The 14,823-nt window shown below is 36.7% G+C and overlaps 1 protein-coding gene across 1 annotated transcript in view; it reads left to right on the forward strand.

The window, feature by feature from the left end:
* si:ch1073-416d2.4 (coiled-coil domain-containing protein 42 homolog) overlaps positions 1-14,823 on the forward strand; it is a 74,357-nt gene that overhangs the window by 1,966 nt on the left and 57,568 nt on the right. The window contains exon 2 of the mRNA XM_062537268.1: positions 12,087-12,210. Within this exon, the coding sequence (XP_062393252.1) occupies positions 12,101-12,210 (110 nt within the window). The 5' untranslated portion in view covers positions 12,087-12,100. The remainder of the gene's footprint in view (positions 1-12,086; positions 12,211-14,823) is intronic.

A 14,823-nucleotide genomic window follows, 5' to 3' on the forward strand; every position in this document is an offset into this window, starting at 1 on the left:
TCTAATTGCTGCCGTGATGTCATAATGAGCAATGTTAAGTCTATGGGGGAAATGGTAATAGTTTTTAAGTAATAGTTAAAAAAGTATAAAAGTTACAAAGTTAAAAAATACAAAGCAGGCATGGCATAAGCAAGACCTACGCAACAACGTTTGAATGAAGTTTCTACGTTAAACGGTTGAAGCTGAATTGGCTGCGTTAGAAGAAGAAGTTTAATAATAACTAGAAATGCAATTCCAAGGAATTACCAGTGCATGAAAATGCAAAAAAATGTAGATATGGCTACTAAGGTGTAGCTAGGGTAAACATGGTGGTTGCATAGTTTAAAGAGAGTTGATAGTGTTAAGGTAGACATTTTAAAGCTTAAACATTCCTGTTCTAACTTAACTAATAATTTCTAACAGGTATTCTAAAATGTTAACTATGCTAACAATGCTAACCAGGTTGATAAGTTAACTTAGCTGATGATTTCTAGCAGTAATGCTAAAAAATGCTAACTATGTTAACAATGCTAACTATGCTAACAATGCTAACCAGGTTGATGAGCTAACTTAGCTAATCATTTTTAGCAGTTATGCTAAAAATGCTAACTATGTTAACAATGCTAACTGTGCTAACCATGCTAACAATGCTAACTTGCTAGTGAGGACTTTTATTTTGAAACAGTAGTTGCTAGGGTATCCATGGTGCCCACTATCAAGAATAAAGAAGTTACTGAAGTATAATCATGTTGGTTGCTATGGAAACTGTCAAAAACGCTTAATTTTAATGGTTGCTATGTTGGTTGCTAGGTACATGGAGGATTCATTTAGTTGACTGGAGGCATAGTTGATGATAAATGACGGTTGGAATGGTTGAACAGTTAAATAGTTGAGTAGTTTCAGTGGTTAAATGATTTAATAGTGTATTATTGCAGTGAGGACTTTTATTTTGAAACAGTTGTGGACAGAGGAAACAGTTAACAGGATATGTAGTCTTCACAGAGAGATTGTATGCTTAAAGCCTGAGAGAGAGAGGGCTGCTGCAGGTGGGGCTGGCCACCTGGCATAAGATTCTAATTGCTCAACGACCCGATTGTGATGTCATAGAGGCCAATGTTAAGTCTATGGGGAAATCTTTAATAGTTTTTAATTTATAGTTCAAAAAGTATAAAAGTTACAAAGTTGAAAAGTCATAGCAACCCGATCCATTAGAATACCTACGTTACAAAGTTTGAATGAAGTTTCTAAGTTAAACGGTTGAAGAGAAATTGCGGTTAGAAAAAGCTGTCAGCGGAATAATAATAAAGAAAACTAGAAAATGTAATTCCATGGAAGGAACTAGAAATGCAATTCCAAGGAATTACCAGTGCATGAAAATGCAAAAATAGATAGATAATGTAGATATGGTTACTAAGGTGTAGCTAGGGTAAACATGGTGGTTGCATAGTTTACAGAGTTGATAGTGTGAAGGTAGACAGTTTAAAGATGAAACAATCCAGTTCTAACTTAACTAATGATTTCTATTCATGTTAAAATGTTGATTAGCTAACTTAGCTAATGATTTCTAGCAGTTACGCTAATTATGCTAGCCATGCTAACTTAACTGACAATGCTAACCAGGTTGATTAACTAACTTAACCGATGATTTCTAGCAGTAATGCTAAAAATGCTAACTATGCTAACAATGCTAAATTTGCTAACAATGCTAACCAGGTTGATTAGCTAACTTAGTTGATGATTTTTTGCAGTTATGCTAAAAATGCTAACTATGCTAACCATGCTAACTAGCTAATTTGCTAGTGAGGACTTTTATTTTGAAACATTTGTTGCTAGGGTATCCATGGTGGCCACTATCAGGAAACAAGAAGTTACTGCAGTATAATCATGTTGGTTGCTATGGAAACGGTCATAAACACTTCATTTGAATGGTTGCTATGTTGGTTGCTAGGTACATGGAGGTTTCATGTAGTTGACTGAAGGCATAGTGGATGATAACTGACAGTTGGAATGGTTGAACAGTTCAATAGTTGAGTAGTTTCAATGGTTAAATGATTTAATAGTGTATTATTGCAGTGAAGACTTTTATTTTGAAACAGTTGTGGACAGAGGAAACAGTTAACAGGATATGTAGTCTTCCCAGAGAGATTGTATGCTTAAAGCCTGAGAGAGAGAGGGCTGCTGCAGGTGGGGCTGGCCACCTGGCATAAGATTCTAATTGCTTAACGACCCGATTGTGATGTCATAGAGGCCAATGTTAAGTCTATGGGGGAATTTTTAATAGTTTTTAATTTATAGTTTAAAAAGTATAAAAGTTACAAAGTTAAAAAATACATTGCGCTGATGTCCTAAGCAAGACCTTCGTAACACAGTTTGAATGAAGTTTCTACGTTAAACGGTTCAAGCTGAATTGCGTGCGTTAGAAGAAGAACTAGAAATGCAATTCCAAGGAATTACCAGTGCATGAAAATGCAAAAATAGATAGATAATGTAATTTAGATATGGTTAATAAGGTGTAGCTAGGGTAAACATGGTGGTTGCATAGTTTACAGAGAGTTGATAGTGTGAAGGTAGACAGTTTAAAGATGAAACATTCCACTACTAACTTAACTAATGATTTCTATTCATGTTAAAATGTTGAATAGCTAACTTAGCTAATGATGATTTGCAGTTATGCTAAAAATGCTAATTATGCTAACAATGCTAACTTCACTAACAATGCTAACCAGGTTGATTAGCTAACTTAACCGATGATTTCTAGCAGTAACGCTAAACATGCTAACTATGCTAACAATATTAAATTTGCTAACAATGCTAACCAGGTTGATTAGCTAACTTAGTTGATGTTTTTTGCAGCTATGTTAAAAATGCTAACTATGCTAACCATGCTAACTAGCTAACTTGCTAGTGAGGACTTTTATTTTGAAACATTTGTTGCTAGGGTATCCATGGTGGCCACTATCAGGAAACAAGAAGTTACTGCAGTATAATCATGTTGGTTGCTATGGAAACGGTCATGAACACTTAATTTTAATGGTTGCTTTGTTGGTTGCTAGGTACATGGAGGTTTCATGTAGTTGACTGGAGGCATAGTGGATGATAACTGACAGTTGTAATGGTTGAACAGTTCAATAGTTGAGTAGTTTCAATGGTTAAATGATTTAATAGAGTATTATTGCAGTGAGGACTTTTATTTTGAAACAGTTGTGGACAGAGGAAACAGTTAACAGGATATGTAGTCTTCTGAGAGACTGCATGCTTAAAGCCAGAGAAACTGACAGTTGGTGCCCAGGTGGCCGGCCACCTGGGCATAAGATTCTAATTGCTGCCGTGATGTCATAATGAGCAATGTTAAGTCCATGGGGGAAATTGTAATAGTTTTTAACTAATAGTTTAAAAAGTATAAAAGTTACAAAGTTGAAAAATACAAAGCCCACATCGCGTAAGTAAGACCTACGCGACATAGTTTGAATGGAGTTTCTACGTTAAGCGGTTGAAGCTGAATTGCGTGCGTTAGAAGAAGAACTAGAAATGCAATTCCAAGGAATTACCAGTGCATGAAAATGCAAAAATAGATAGATAATGTAGATATGGTTACTAAGGTGTAGCTAGGGTAAACATGGTGGTTGCATAGTTTACAGAGAGTTGATAGTGTGAAGGTAGACATTTTAAAGATTAAACATTCCAGTTCTAACTTAGCTAATGATTTCTATTCATGTTAAAATGTTGATTAGCTAACTTAGCTAATGATTTCTAGCAGTTACGCTAAAAATGCTAATTATGCTAGCAATGCTAACTTTACTAACAATGCTAACCAGGTTGATTAGCTAACTTAACCGATGATTTCTAGCAGTAATGCTAAAAATGCTAACAATGCTAAATTTGCTAACAATGCTAACCAGGTTGATTAGCTAACTTAGTTGATGATTTTTTGCAGTTATGCTAAAAATGCTAACTATGCTAACCATGCTAACTAGCTAACTTGCTAGTGAGGACTTTTATTTTGAAACATTTGTTGCTAGGGTATCCATGGTGGCCACTATCAGGAAACAAGAAGTTACTGCAGTAAAATTATGTTGGTTGCTATGGAAACAGTCATAAACACTTAATGGTTGCTATGTTGGTTGCTAGGTACATGGAGGTTTCATGTAGTTGACTGGAGGCATAGTGGATGATAACTGACAGTTGGAATGGTTGAACAGTTCAATAGTTGAGTAGTTTCAATGGTTAAATGATTTAATAGTGTATTATTGAAGTGAGGACCTTTATTTTGAAACAGTTGTGGACAGAGGAAGTAGTGAAACAGGATCTGTAGTCTTAATGAGATTGTATGCTAAGCCTGAGACAGAAGGTGCCTCTCATAGCGTTTACGCGTCCTCTCTCGCTCCTCACTGATCTACATAAAGAATGATGGAGCGGCAACAATGGGATAGTCTAGCCCTTCTTCTATCTTTCTTTATGTAGATCATTGAGGATCGAGGAGCGAGGGAGGACATATAAACGCTGCTTGAGAGGGACCCACAGTAAATACTTTAAAAGTTGTATGTAGATAGTCTAATTAATGTTGATAGACAGAATGTTTAATGGATGTTGATAGGCAGATTGTTTAATAGATATTGATTGACAGTTTAATGGGTGGATGAGTGAATGGTCTGAAGAAGATGAATGGATAGAAGGTTGGATGGAATGTGCCTTATATTCTTGTTAAGAGAGACACTGATACAGCTCTCTGAGAGTAGTTGACACAGGTGTAATCAATTTAACTGGCTAGTCTTAAGAGAGGCAGAGTAGGCTACTCTTAAAGCCTGAGACAGAGTAAATAATTTAAAAGTTGATTGTAGATAGTCTAATTAATGTTGATAGACAGAGAGTTTAATGGATGTTGATAGACAGATTGTTTAATAGATGTTGATAGACAGTTTAATGGGTGGATGAGTGAATGGTCTGAAGAAGATGAATGGATAGAATGTTAGATGGAATGTGCCTTATATTCTTGTAGAATGGAGAGACACAGCTCTCTACTGAGAGTAGTGGATACAGATACAGGTGTAATCAATTTAACTGGCTAGTCTTAAGAGAGCCAGCCTGAGACAGAGTAGATTGTTTAAAAGTTCAATGTAGAGCGTCTAATTGATGTTGTTGATAGGCAGACTGTTTACAATGGGTGGATGAGTGAATGGTTTGAAGAAGATGAATGGATATAAAGTTGGATGGAATTAGGAGGACTTATTTTGATATTGTTGTGCGCAGAGGATACAGGGGAACAGAATATGTAGTCTTCAGAGAGGAGCCTGAGAGAAACTGACAGTTGGTGCCCAGGTGGCTGACCAGCTGGGGTAACATTCTAATTGCTGCCGTGATGTCATAATGAGCAATGTTAAGTCTATGGGGAAATTGTTAATAGTTTTTAATTTATAGTTTAAAAAGTATAAAAGTTACAAAGTTAAAAAATACATTGCGCTGATGTCCTAAGCAAGACCTTCGTAACACAGTTTGAATGAAGTTTCTACATTAAACGGTTCAAGCTGAATTGCGTGCGTTAGAAGAAGAATAATAAGAAGTAGAAGAAGCCTAGGGATAACAGTACAGTGCATTTTCATGCACTGTAATAATAAGAAGTAGTAGAAGAAGAAGAAGCCTAGGGATAACAGTACAGTGCATTTTCATGCACTGTAATTACCATTGCATGTAAATGCAAAAAGGTTGCTGACTGTAAAACATAGGCCTATAGTTAAAAAGACAACTAGGCTACACAGAAGAATAGATACATAACAACTCAATTACAATTACACTGAAAAGTCACATTTAAAAAGTGATTTATGAAAATGCATCAAAATTGTGGATATAGGCTATTATGGAAAATAACTCTTCATTTATTAGAATTGTAAAGACTGAAATGAAGTTGCCAACTTCAAACGAGTTGCAAGAGCTGACACTTTAGTAGCCTACAGTGAAACGACTGGTAGGATAGCTTATAGCCTTCATATCTACAGGTAGGCTACACTAATGCAGGTTAAAAGTAGGCCATAGGCTATAGACTTTTAGACACCATTGGAATACGGAATACAATCTCAAACAACGCCACGATGATGCAGCAACAGGTAGGATATCTAGCAAATGTAATGTTAGCTTACAGTAGGATATTTTATGTAGGCTAATGGCTATTTCTTCGAAGTGTCTCCAGGTGTGTGATTGTCCTAATAGGAATGTACAATAAGCTGTTAACCAAGGTTTTTAATTGGTGAATGATACCGAAAGCTTTAAATGATTGCCTGGCTGGCAAGTCCATAGCAAACGACTAGCTTGCTAACAAACAAACGTGAAAATTATAGCAATGCAGTTTGTGCTAGAAACGACTGTGAGAAAAAGGCTTGAACCAAAATGTCTATCAGGTTGGACTTAAAACGCTGGTTGAAGATCGGTGTCGTGTAGTAGGCTGCTCTGTCGAGATAAAAGCCCTTGTGTAAGCCCTGTTGGTCTTGCAGCCTACCCGACGTTAAACCTAGCCTGGAGCAAGTTTGGTTGTCGTTAGCTAAATAGGCTAGCAGCTACAGTGTTAAATTTACGTTGACGTTAGGTTAGATTGTCTTTAGCTGTTGATAACGTTACAGAGAGCAAACCGGTTACTGTAACGATATATAAACAAATCAAGTAAGGAGTAGCCTAACAGGAGATAAGACGATACCGTCCTGGTTTATGGCATGGTAGAATGTTTTCATAGCTGTTGCAGCTTAATGAGTAGACATAACATTCAGGTTTAGCCTGGTTTAGCGCAGGCAGCGGTGGCATGACTTTGGCTCAAAGATCCTTGATTACTGACAGCTGAGCACAGACGTAACAATTAATCTTTGCCGCCAAAGGGTCTCAATGTAAACTCTATGGGAATTTTAAACTCTTTTATCGTAAATATCTCAAAAAGTGTAAAGTTCACAAATGTGAAATATACATAGAACAAATCTCCGTTTCAAGAGCTTTGTAGGAGTGCTTGAATGACGTCAAACGGTTCAGTGGTTCTAGAGCATTTAATCGTTGATTTTGGTCGGAAGAAGAATAATCTTAAGAAGAACAGTGATAACAGTACATTGCATTTAACATGCAATGTAATAATAAGAAGACTAGGAAGAACAGTACAGTGCATTTTCATGCACTGTAATAATAAGAAGACTTGGAATAACAGTACAGTGCATTTTCATGCACTGTAATAACAGTGAACAATTACAAAAAAGGGAGAATAGCAATATTATCAATACAACAATCATTTAAGCACTAATCTAATGAGAAATAAAACAATGAAATGACAAAAGCAATCAAATAAGTCACTCAGTTAATTATCTAATAACAATAACTATAGCAAGGTATGGCTAAATTTAAGGACAATAGCAGAATAAATGTAAAATTTTAGCAATGGACAAATTATAACAAAACAAAACTATTATACAAACCATAACACATAACAAACACTCAAAAGACTAAGTGCATATTAAACAAATATGCCTTAAGACCCCTCTTAAAAGATCCAAAACTGTTGCTTGAACGGAGAGCACTGGGCAACTCATTCCACCAACACGGAACCACTGAAGAATAGGATCTACAGATTGACCTAGCATGTATGGTTTGTCGACATAACAGACGCTCCTCAGAAGATCGCAATGGGCGGTTGGGAATGTACATCTTCATCAAAGAACTGAAGTAGCTAGGAGCAGATCCAGTCAGTGTCCTATAGGCCAGAGTGAGAGATTTAAATTTAATTCTGGCTACTATAGGGAGCCAGTGAAGAGTAACTAGGAGAGGGGTTACATGTGTCCTCTTTGGCTGATTGAAGACCAGTCGTGCTGCAGCATTCTGAATCAACTGTAGTGGTCTTAATACGCAAGCAGGTAGGCCAGCTAACAGGGAATTACAGTAGTCCAGCTTGGAGATAACCATTGCCTGTACAAGACTACTGCTATTATGCCTATAGATAGATAGATAGTAGAACAGATGGTAAATAATATGATAAAGAGCAATTGAATAGGGAACCACTTTTTAAAAAACACAAGTATTTGTCTCAGCAATGTCTTGTGATATGGTGTATATGTATATGATACCATGCTAAAGTTGCCTAAAAAGAAGAATATAAAATCATCATTTGAAATTGATCTTAATGCCTTAATTAAAAAAAACTGAGTACAAATCAAACCGCTAAGGACACCAATTTTCTTTGTGATTGAAGAATGTATCACAAAATACACGTTCTTCCTTAAATAGGGGGAAAGAAGTATTTAACCCCCTATGTAGCCCTATGGGAATTTAACACAGGGTTAATAGGGGCAGGCAGATTTTTATGTTTAAAGGCCAGCTATTTCATGGATCCAGGATATTACGCATCCTGATAAAGTTCCATTGGACGTTGGAATTAAAATAGCCCCACATCATCACACACTGTTCACCATAGCTAGAGATTGGCATGGTGCTTTTTCCAGTAGGCCTATTAGCCTGTTTGATGCTCATTGAGCTCAATGCAAATCAAACAGGCTAATAGGCCTGTCCCCAACAAAAACAAAATCATGCATGGAATTTGTCTGGGAATACTGAATGTAGTGGTGAGCTACCTCTCCGCTGTGTTTCATTTTGTCTTTGGTTAAAATATATAGGTTGCATGGTATTTTGCAGAGATGTAAAGTAAATAAGTAAAAATACGAAGTACAGTATGAATGTATGAATGGGGAGTATCTGTTTACTTTTCCCCCTACTTTTACTTTTACTTCACTTCATTTTTAAAATGAAATGGCCTATACTTTTCATTAGCAGCAAGTATAAAGTAGGCTAAAATAGGGTGCAAATGAAAACAAGTGACCCTAAGATTTTCAGACCTGATGTCACCACGGGACACAGCAATGAATTTTGACAGTGTTAAGGCATTAGGCATAGCACACCAAGTCCTAAAGTCCTATGTAGGCTGGTGTAAGGAGCTGAATTAAATTAAACGATTTCTCCACTTTTGTTTAGGCTTTCAAATAAGATGCAACATTCAACATTTCAATCTTTGTGAACTTCTGCACAAAGTTAAAGGAATACATGTTCAACATTCAATGTCTGGACAATTCGTTATGAGGCATAAAGATAGGTAAAGACCTTTTTTTATAAGCATAAAAGACTTATTTGGGAACTGAAATAAAATTGATATTGTGGATTTGCATACATTTGGATGGATTGTTTATGTATTATTTATTTTTTATTACAAAGGTTATGTGGCTATGGTGAAAAGCAAAATGGCTGCCACGGCCACCAGGAGGGATGCATGATGTTGTTTAAATGGTAGCTACTGTATCATAGTAAGCCTTGATCATCAAAACATAGGGGTAGACATAACCTATCTGTGCTATCATGGACATTGCTGAGACAAATACTTGTGCTTTTTGAGAGGGGTTCCCTATTAAATTGCACTTTATCATGGGTCATTCCACCTCAATTCAACGGATTTTAGAGAAAATTTCTGCTTGACCATCTCAGATTTGCTTCAAACTTTTACCATCTAAAGAGTAACCATTTAAACTAACTTAGCCAAAATATTAGATTGGTATACCTAATACATCCAGAGAAAAACATTTTTGAACATGGTACCCCCCTTCAGATTTTTGGCACATTGGCGCCCTCATCTAAATCTGCAGCAAAGTTCAGATGTCATTATCTCAAAAAGTTTTCAAGCTAAAGACTTCAAATTTTCTGTGAATAATGATGTCTACGTATAGATTCCACATATTCATTGGTAAGCCGTATGTGTTGACACTGACTGTGTTTCAATCTTGTGAAATCAGAAGAAAAATTGCAGATTTTTTTCACATCCCCACATTGGGTGCCCCATTACACAATTTACAAACAAAATGTTTGGCAAATGGTTATGTCTCTCTACAGAAATGTTTAAGCTGTTTTTGAAAAAGTAATTAAGAGGTGTCTATATTGCTTTTTTTGTTGGAAGTATTGTAACACAAAACTGAAAAATAATCAATTTGGATGATATTGTATCTCCCCATTACAGAGGTATGACAAGCTATACCAATGAATTGAGCACATCTCCAGAAAGAGTATGGAATGGGCTTTCAGACTGCGAAATTTCAAGATGGTATTATGGCTATGGTTATTGAAATGTTATTTTTTTAAATATTGGTCTACTATAACAGCACATTGCTGATATCACTAAATAGTGACATCTAGTGGCATTAAATAGTGGCAGCAGCAATTTATTTAGGAAATACAGGAAATATTTTATTAGTTCATCACCCAGCAAGTAAATGAAAAAATAAATGTTTAACAGAATAAGACATAAACATCTGATACTTAGGAATAAGACAAGGATTATGAAATCATGAAATAATAGTACAAAAACAACACTAATTGTTGTAATAGACCAACATTTTAAAAAATTAAATTTAAATAACTGCAGCCATAATACCATCTTGAAATTTCACAGTCTGAAAGCCCATTTCATACTCTTTCTGGAGATGTGTTCAATTCATTGGTATAGCTTGTCATACCTCTGTAATGGGGAGATACAATATCATCCAAATTGATTATTTTTCAGTTTTGTGTTACAATACTTCCAACAAAAAAGCAATATAGACACCTCTTAATTACTTTTTCAAAGACAGCTTAAACACTTCTGTAGAGAGACATAACCATTTGCCAAACATTTTGTTTGTAAATTGTGTAATGGGGCACCCAATGTGGGGATGTGAAAAAAATCTGCAATTTTTCTTCTGATTTCACAAGATTGAAACACAGTCAGTGTCAACACATACGGCTTACCAATGAATATGTGGAATCTATACGTAGACATCATTATTCACAGAACATTTGAAGTCTTTAGCTTGAAAACTTTTTGAGATAATGACATCTGAACTTTGCTGCAGATTTAGATGAGGGCGCCAATGTGCCAAAAATCAGAAGGGGGGTACCATGTTCAAAAATGTTTTTCTCTGGATGTATTAGGTATACCAATCTAATATTTTGGCTAAGTTAGTTTAAATGGTTACTCTTTAGATGGTAAAAGTTTGAAGCAAATCTGAGATGGTCAAGCAGAAGGCATTTGTTGAATTGAGGTGGAATGACCCTCATATTATTTACCATCTATTCTATCTATCTATCTATCTATCTATCTATAGGCATAATAGCAGTAGTCTAGGCCTAAAGGTGAAAAATGAAATCACATTTGCAGTCAATGTAAGTTGTAGATCTTCACAGTAGAATTCTGGAATGATTTGTAAAAATATTTTACTCCTCAAATATGTTTATATTGTACAGCAAATATCTAGCCCCAGAGGTCAGATCTGAAGTGCCTCCACGTCTGAAATTAAACCTTAGGGGGTGAAGATTATATGGTGAAATTGTCATGCTTTAGTCATAAAATGCACAATACTTCTCATTATGTGAGCTTAACCGCTCCACTAAAATCCCCCCCTGGGGATTTGAAAAACTGTTCCAAACACACATCTCAATCTCTGCTAGTTTTTGTCCTAGAAACATATAAGTGACACCATTAGAAACCTTTAATCAACTAGTTTCCAAATATATATGTTTTAAAAGAGAATGTATGGCACTTTGTAAAACAATTAAAGAAAATCCTAGGATTTCAGTCCTCTCACCTGTAGCAGGCCCATTCAAAAGGCCCATTCAACTTAATTTGCATTTGAAAGAGACACTCACTAAGTGGCACATTTAGTCTGACTTTTTTCCAATTTGTAGTAAAACTACATAACATTTTTTAATGTTCTTTTTACTTATACAGAGCCAACACCGTTGTTTTCAAGGTTCAAACTTCAAAAGTCTTAGCTCGATATATTTATAGTGTGTTTTTTACCTTTGAACTTTGACCTTTGGAAATCGTTTTCAAATAGTTGTGTTTACACTGAATTATAATAAAAAGTAATTTCATTACATCCACTTTACTCACATATAATTATTGTGGAGGACCTGTAGAATATAACCATATGTGTAATTTCTGCATAGACGTTTTTAGTTAGATGAAAAACTTAAAAATCTCAAGGTATAGCTGACTGCCTCAAAGAGCCTGAAAAGCCCCCGGACCTCCAAGTGTTAACTGACCTATTGTGTTAAATTCCTCATGTACACAGGCCTTGGGAGAAACATGGAGACCTCGACTCTTCCATCAATAGGCCCAAAGGACGATTCTCGGTTGACCCTTCAAGTGGAGAACAAAATGAAAAACATTTTTGTCACACAATTACAAGGGACACGGTAAGCCAAGTCAACATGCAAGCTTTCTTGTTTAGGGCATTATGAGGCCCAACTACACAGTCACTACCACCACAAATAATTATTTGGCACAAACAGCCAGGAATCTGGGTCAAGTATGCCATTTTGTTCGAGGTGCAAAGAAATAGAGAGAAGTCTGACCAGAGTTGTGTCAAGCTTTTTATAAGTGGGAAGGTTGTGATACCGTCACATTAATTTAAGCGTTAATGTAAAGCATTCAATGTAGTGTTCATTTTGTCACCTATTTTTAATTTAGTCGTAGTCTTAGTCATGTGACGAAATCTTCTTTTTAGTCTTAGTCATATTTAGTCATTTAAATATCATTTTTGTCAGTCTAGTTTTAGTCGACTAAAAGTCTCATAATTTTAGTCTCATTTTAGTCAAAAGAAAACTCAAGGTATCTTAGTCAAGTTTTAGTCAAAACATTTTAGTCATTTTATATAACAAATTACTTTTGAATAGGTTACTATTTCAGTCAAAAATAGTGACAGTCAGCTATGTGTTTCACACATCTCACAGCAGAAGACCCAAAGTAGGCCTACGAATGTTTTACTCCGCTACACTAGATGGCGCTATGCGCCTAAACGCCATATTAGTTTCATTAGCTTTCTTGCAGAGACGGTTTATAAAGCCAGACGACTCATATGAGGGTCAATTCCGGTTTCCCTGTGACGTAGTGCCACTCCCATTTAGGAAGCAAACGGGAGAAATATACCTTATCTCGGATTATGACCATTCCCTTAGCCCTACATCCAGCAATGCAAGTAACGAACCCATATTCTAAAAGGCACACGTCTTTCTAATATTCCCACATTGAAATCGTATTTTCCAGCGAGATAAATACATAGAAAAATAACAAGGTTGATGGAATACTCCCCCAGGGCTGCCCTGTACAGCTCTGCTAGGGTCTGGGCAGCATGCAGACACCCACTCTCACAGTGAATAACGTAGGTTACGAATGTAACTATGGATCTGTGAGACCGAGGGATGACCGTCACTATCCTTGTCGCTCGGACCATTCTGAGGTGTTCAGGGAAAGGAGACTGACCCGGGAGCATTCTCTGCTATTTATTAACGCAAGTCGTTCTGCTTCCGGAGGTCATGGACATGACTATTTTGACATATGGTCTCGGTGATAGGCAGAACGAAGGTGATCATTCCTTTTTAGACCGTAGTGACGGTTAGAGTGAGGTCGAAACAGATCCCAACCTCATGAAATGGTGGCGTGTTCCTTTAACATAGACTTTTTATGGTAAAGGTCAAATTGAGAGAATAGGTTCATTGTAGCCCATATTCTCTTATTTCTCTCAACTGCAACATTGACAGACGATAGCCTACTAGCCACGACAGCCTAGCGTATCCTTATAGTTAACTTAGTCTTACGGTATCCGTCTTTTTCATAATTGGCTGCTGTGCTGTGTCGTTCATAGTAGTAGCAGAGAATGTCTAATAAGGGGAGAACTGCCACTGTCGTTATACTTCCGGTTTTGAAATGGTTGCAGTTCCACGCTGGTTCCATTAGAGGCGCTCACATTTGGAGTGCAGAATGCATGGAGGTTTATGGAGCAATACCCCTCAAAATCCACTCTTCTCGAAATATAAATTTTTGTCAATTAATTTGAATGTTGTTTTCGAAAGGGGATGCAAAGAAATTACGTATTGCGTGGTGTTTTTTTCGTGATTTTTTAGTCACTTGTTTGCTTTAAAACGTCTTTTAAAATGTAAATGACGTCATACACTCAAGCTTCATTAGCAGAATGCTAGCGTGGTATGGGCAACAACAACTCAACCTGTAAGAAATCGGAAGGACATAAGTACTCGTTCATTCAACTTTTGACCTATAACCTATGTTGAACTTGCAAAAACTACAATCAAATCTGAGATCTCTCAACGACAATTGGGTGAAAGAGCCAAAATTAGATTCATTCTGCACTCAGGCGACCGCCCCCAGTGGAATTTTGGTGGAACTGCAACAAAAAGTCGTTACAATGGGACTTAATAGCGAGTGACAAGGCTCTCCGTAGACGGGCTCTGGTAGTAGGCTAAAGATGTCGCTCATCACTCCCTTTCACTAGGCCAGGGATTCCCAAACTGTGGTGCGCGCACCCCCGGGGGTGCGTGAGCTGCTTCTAGGGGGTGCGTGAGATGAAAAGGGCAATGGCGGACAGGTGTTAAAAAAAATCAACTTTTGATTTGTGAATAAATATATAATTTCGAATCAGGTCATAATGATATGGAAACGTGAAATTAGATATAATTTATAAACTCTATCGGAACTCTACGTATTGTCGGACGCTGCGTATTGTCGGACACTTCCGTGTATGTGCAACTTAATATTAATTTCTATACAAACTAAGACGGAGGATTCGTAAAGAAACGCAAGCACCCACACCATAAGTGTCTCTTAATGACCTATGTACCAAAAATTACATTTTACCGTGACTTGAAGAGCTGTAAAACACTGTTGTAAGGTTGCATTTACAAAACCGCTTGGAGCTCCAGTGGAATTTTGATTAGCGACGAGCTAACCGTTGATTTACAGCAAAGATTCTAGAGCGGAGCAAGATGGATCAGTTCATGTTTAGGATTCCCATG

The sequence above is a fragment of the Sardina pilchardus genome, chromosome 5 (genome assembly GCF_963854185.1).
Source record: "Sardina pilchardus chromosome 5, fSarPil1.1, whole genome shotgun sequence".
In the NCBI taxonomy this organism is placed as follows: domain Eukaryota; kingdom Metazoa; phylum Chordata; class Actinopteri; order Clupeiformes; family Clupeidae; genus Sardina; species Sardina pilchardus.